The sequence below is a fragment of the Sinocyclocheilus rhinocerous genome, unplaced genomic scaffold (genome assembly GCF_001515625.1).
Source record: "Sinocyclocheilus rhinocerous isolate Xijiao unplaced genomic scaffold, SAMN03320098_v1.1 scaffold544, whole genome shotgun sequence".
Classification (NCBI taxonomy): domain Eukaryota; kingdom Metazoa; phylum Chordata; class Actinopteri; order Cypriniformes; family Cyprinidae; genus Sinocyclocheilus; species Sinocyclocheilus rhinocerous.
Genome location: NW_015658610.1, coordinates 522073 through 526743, shown reverse-complemented (window position 1 = coordinate 526743; position 4671 = coordinate 522073). Strand labels below are relative to the sequence as shown.

At 38.3% G+C, this 4671-nt stretch overlaps 1 protein-coding gene across 3 annotated transcripts in view; it reads left to right on the top strand.

Annotated features, from left to right (window-relative positions):
- LOC107722772 (C2 domain-containing protein 2-like) overlaps positions 1 to 4637 on the top strand; it is a 27330-nt gene extending 22693 nt beyond the window's left edge. The window contains exons 11-15 of one of the 3 annotated variants that reach the window (XM_016531240.1): positions 1646 to 1817; positions 1938 to 2042; positions 3221 to 3351; positions 3578 to 3815; positions 3906 to 4637. In XM_016531240.1, the coding sequence (XP_016386726.1) occupies positions 1646 to 1817; positions 1938 to 2042; positions 3221 to 3351; positions 3578 to 3815; positions 3906 to 4159 (900 nt within the window). In that variant the 3' untranslated portion in view covers positions 4160 to 4637. Of the gene's footprint in view, positions 1 to 1645; positions 1818 to 1937; positions 2043 to 3217; positions 3352 to 3577; positions 3816 to 3905 lie in introns of all 3 variants that reach the window. The other 2 variants (XM_016531241.1, XM_016531238.1) reach the window with 2 other exon arrangements.
- The last annotated feature ends 34 nt before the right edge of the window (positions 4638 to 4671 follow it).

Here is a 4671-nt window from a genome sequence, read left to right as displayed (position 1 = left end):
CTTTTTGGGTTAAAAGAATTTCTTAATATGAAATTCGAAGAGTATGACAATTAGATTAGACTGTGCAGAAAATGAAATCTACACACTAATACACACCTCAGTTGGTCAGAACAAACGTGGCAGACTTGTTACTTACTTGTTCAGATAACAATATCTGGTGAAAATTCTAATTTGGGTCATATATTCCAAGATGTAGTCTAGAATCTGTGATTGCGAAGTACAGTAAATATCCACACCTGTGCGGTGACTGACTGCCACACATACTCTTCAGAACATTAGATTAATCCGTGCTGGAACAGTGCCACCGCACAACCCATGCAAGCTAGATAATTCCGCACACAGCTGCAATTCCAGGTTTTCAAACAGAGATGGCGACAAAGAGGCAAAACTTACGGACTGCAGCTTTAACCTAGTACTTTATTAGTTCACACCAGTGCTTAATTTGAGTCGGATCCTGTTCCAGAAAATGTCAGATTTTGGAATTTTGCATTCTGGTATTTTTTTTAAAGATCCGGCATTAAGAAGTGCATTAGATCCTGACAGTGCATGCGTGCATACGAGTCAGAACGAGCGCAGATAGATTTATTTGGAGGTTATGTATTGGTCCTCAACATATTTTTGACCAGTCAGCTTTCTTAAGTTCTAAATCGCTCTCATTGATTGGTGCCTACTGCTGATTGTTTTGTGAGCAGCGGAATATTTTGAGAGAGTTATTCACTGGTGTTTACACTGAACAGCACAGATTATACTATGGACTATTTAAATTGACCAGTGTAACCTTTTTTTTTTTTTTTTTTTTTTTTGACTGTATTTTATTTTGATAATGAACAGACTGCGATGTTAAGTTTGTATTGCTAGAATATGTGGTGTGTGTGCGCGCCGGCGCGATCGAACAGCTGAAACATAAAATACTCCTCATTTTTGGTCATACAGATAAGAGTAAGACATCATTTGAAACCGCAAAGTGTTTACTTTCATTTTTGCACACTCAAAATAACAACAGAACATTTTGAGGCCACGCCACACGTTTTGAATCTGTTAATTATTTAAGTAAGATATATTTAGCATATTTATACCTTTTATATATGGACTGTGATTGTATTTTATTTTTATGAAAACAAATTTTGTTATTTTTATTTTATTTTTAATGTAACTTACATACTGCTACATTTTCCTCAAATCATCCTGGCGACCCATTTTTGACCCTGTGCCCAAGGCTGTAGTTAGGTCCATGCAGAAACTTGTGAACGATGTTCCTATAGTTGTGGCATCACCATTTAGTGACGTCATTGAATTTTCCGGGAAAGCTGAAGTTGTATTGTCAATGTCGGTCATAGTGCCTTTTATTTGCTGTTTTGGATCTGGCAATTATTCATTTACAAATTAAGCACTGGTTCACACTGTACTTGTTACAGACATGATCTTATAGGAACGCACTTAAACGCTCTGAATAATCTTTGTGTTTGTGAACACATAGGCAAAGTCAGCTCAAAATTATACTGTACATATGGGGATTGTTTTTCAGTTTTTTTTAAAGATATCAGTGTCTGTACTAACCGTAATTCTATAGTAGATTTCTTTAAAAAAAAAATGGAAGCACAGGAATTATGTTTAAGCTAATGATTTTATGTTTCTGCCTCCATAGCTGTTGTATTTGGAGTCCAGTGATTTGCGTGCATGTCAGAATGCCACTCCACTGCGATCCTTGGTCACCCCCTCAAAGAAGGTGGACGTGGACCGCACAATCATGCCTGATGGCACCATTGTAACTACTGTAACCACCATCCAGTCACGACTAAAACTGGACCGCAAACTAGGTAAAGGCCACCTCACTCAGGAACACTGAGAACACGCATGCTCTTCTGTCTGCATTGTCTAGTACCACAGAAGTGACTTGGCAGTTTCACCCTATCCTATTTCTTCCTCTATAACTGCAGGAGACTCTCCGTCTAGGTCTCCCTCAAACGTGGAGGTGACTGAAAAGACTCCCACTGTGCTCACAAACAGCTTGCAGAGCACCAGTGCCAGTCCCACCCCCAGCAGTGAGCTCCACATTAACATTAGCATTTTGAGATAATACCTACTACCATCCAAAAGTTTGGGGACAGCAAGATTTATTTGTTTTTGTATTTTTTATTTTTTTTTTGGTGAATAAGAGAATATTTTCATTTATCAAGGACACATTTAGTTGATTAAAAGTAAGATTAAATACATTTAATTAAGCAGCACAACTGTTTTCAACATGGCTAAGTTTTTTGAGCACCAAATCAGCATATTAGAATGATTTCTGAAGGATCATGTGACACTGAAGACTGGAGTAATGGCTGCTAAAAATTTAGCTTTGCCATTACAGGAATAAATTACATTTTAAAATATAATAAATTAGAAAACAGTTATTTTAAATTGTAATACTATTTCACAATTTTACTGATCAAATATTTTTTGATCAAATAAATGCAGTCTTGGTAAGCATAAGAGACGTCTTAAAAAAAAAACATTACTAATCTCCAGACTTAAGCCCCGTTCACACCAAGAACGATAACTATAAAGATAACTATAAAGATAACGATATTAGCGTCCACACCAGCGAACGATATCGGCTGTTTATTCTAAGCGCACGCGTGTCTGCCGCTTTAAATTCTTGAGCTCGTTACAGCAGGATGGATTCTGATTGGCTGTCAATTTTTTTATCGTTCATCAACTGGAGAAAAATCGTTTTGAAAGTGATTCCAACGATATCGTTTCTCTTTGTCTTTATCGTTATAGTTGTGGTGTGGACTCTGCTATTCTTTAATATTGAGAATGATTTTTAGAACTATATCTTTATCGTTATCTTTATAGTTATCGTCCTTGGTGTGAACGGGCCTTTAGACTCCAAACAAATAGACTCCAAACTTTTAAATGGTAATTTACGTCTTCATGATCATGTTTATAATTGAAATGTGTACATGTGTATTAAATTAAAAGTTATGTTCACAAAATTAGTACCACACATTTACAATAAATTATTTATATTGTTGCTTTTAATAATTTATTTATACTAATATTATATATGTATTAACTATAAATATATTATTTATAAACTGATTTTTGTTTATATTAAAATACATTTTGTAAATATTATTTATTGTTATATTACTTTTTTGCAGTGTAATTTGAATGAATTACGGGAAAGTCTGTGATCCTGGTGTGTTTGTGTCTGTGTGCTATTTCCAAGCAGAAGGCACCCTCCCTAATGGGCTGGATCCCGTAGCAGAAACGGCCATTCGGCAGCTAACCGAGTCGGCCAGTAAGGTACCTAAGAAGACACCTACTAAACGCAGCACTCTCATCATATCTGGGGTGTCAAAGGTCAGAGTCTGAATATCAAGTAAACAGACATTTCTAATCAATGTCATAAAAATATCTTGGTTACAATGAGGCAAGCGTCTAGGGAAATGATCACGAGAACAGTCTCTTTAGCCCTTCCCCCAGGGTAATTTGTTAAGTCTTCTCTTTCCGTCACATAATTTTGATGTAACACTCATCAGGGAGAATGACATGTACATGAAAAACTAATTTTCTGTCCTTCCCACAGGTCCCCATTACTGAAGATGACTCAGCCTTATCAGTGGGCTACGCTGCAGCAATGGATGCAGCCCTACAGGGGGCGCATTCTCCCAGCGGAGCCCCGAACCACCACGGAGCATCTGCTCATCAGGAAGCAGACGAGACTACGCCATCTGACGTGTCAGAGCGACCATCCGTGGATGACGTGGAGTCGGAGACAGGATCGACCGGAGCACTGGAGACGCGTAGCCTCAAAGACCACAAAGGTGTGAACTTCTGTGGAATGTATTTTTGATGTATTCATCATAAAATGTCTTTTTATGGTTTCATTTATGTGCATGAATGTTCTGTTTTAGTGGGATTCCTCCGCAGTGGCACCAAGCTACTATTCCGCAGGAAACGCAGAGAGAAAGACCCCAGTTTCAGTCAGTCCCACGAGGACGTCTCTAACCTGGGCAATGACTCCTCCACAGCCTCCTGCTCCTCCACCAGCCGTAAAAAGTCTGGAAGCTTCTCTCGCCGCCTCATCAAACGCTTTTCGTTCCGCTCGTCCAAGACAAAGGGCAAATCCAGCACAGCCAATGGAGGATCCAGCACTACAGATAACTAAAGGAGAAATAGAGAGGAAGGACGAGTAAGAGAGACACGGTGCGGGCACCAGTCAAATGAGTGTGGAATTGGCTCCAAATTTCTCCAGAACTAGTTATTTATGTTATATACCGATTGTCTACAACCTAGTTGGGGTAACATAATACTTCAGACCACATTGTACCCAGGAAGCCAGCCTTGTTTTGGTGTTTTTTTCTGACTGGAACATCATCATTCATCTGTGATTACGCTTTTCAGGTTAGAAAACGCCAAAATAATAAAAGGATTTGACTATTTATGGATGCATTGCGAACCTAATTAATTTGATAAAATGGATAAACGGCTGCTTTTGTGGATAATTATGAGCGAACAAACTTGAGAAACTCAAAACGGTCTTGTCATGCGGTTATTGAGCACAAGGGGGCGACATAGACCAATGACTATTGATGACTCCCATCACTGTCGCTATGTGTTGTTTTTCTTATTTAATTTTATCAGTTGCACTTTGGATCTTAATCTGATTGTTTACAATGC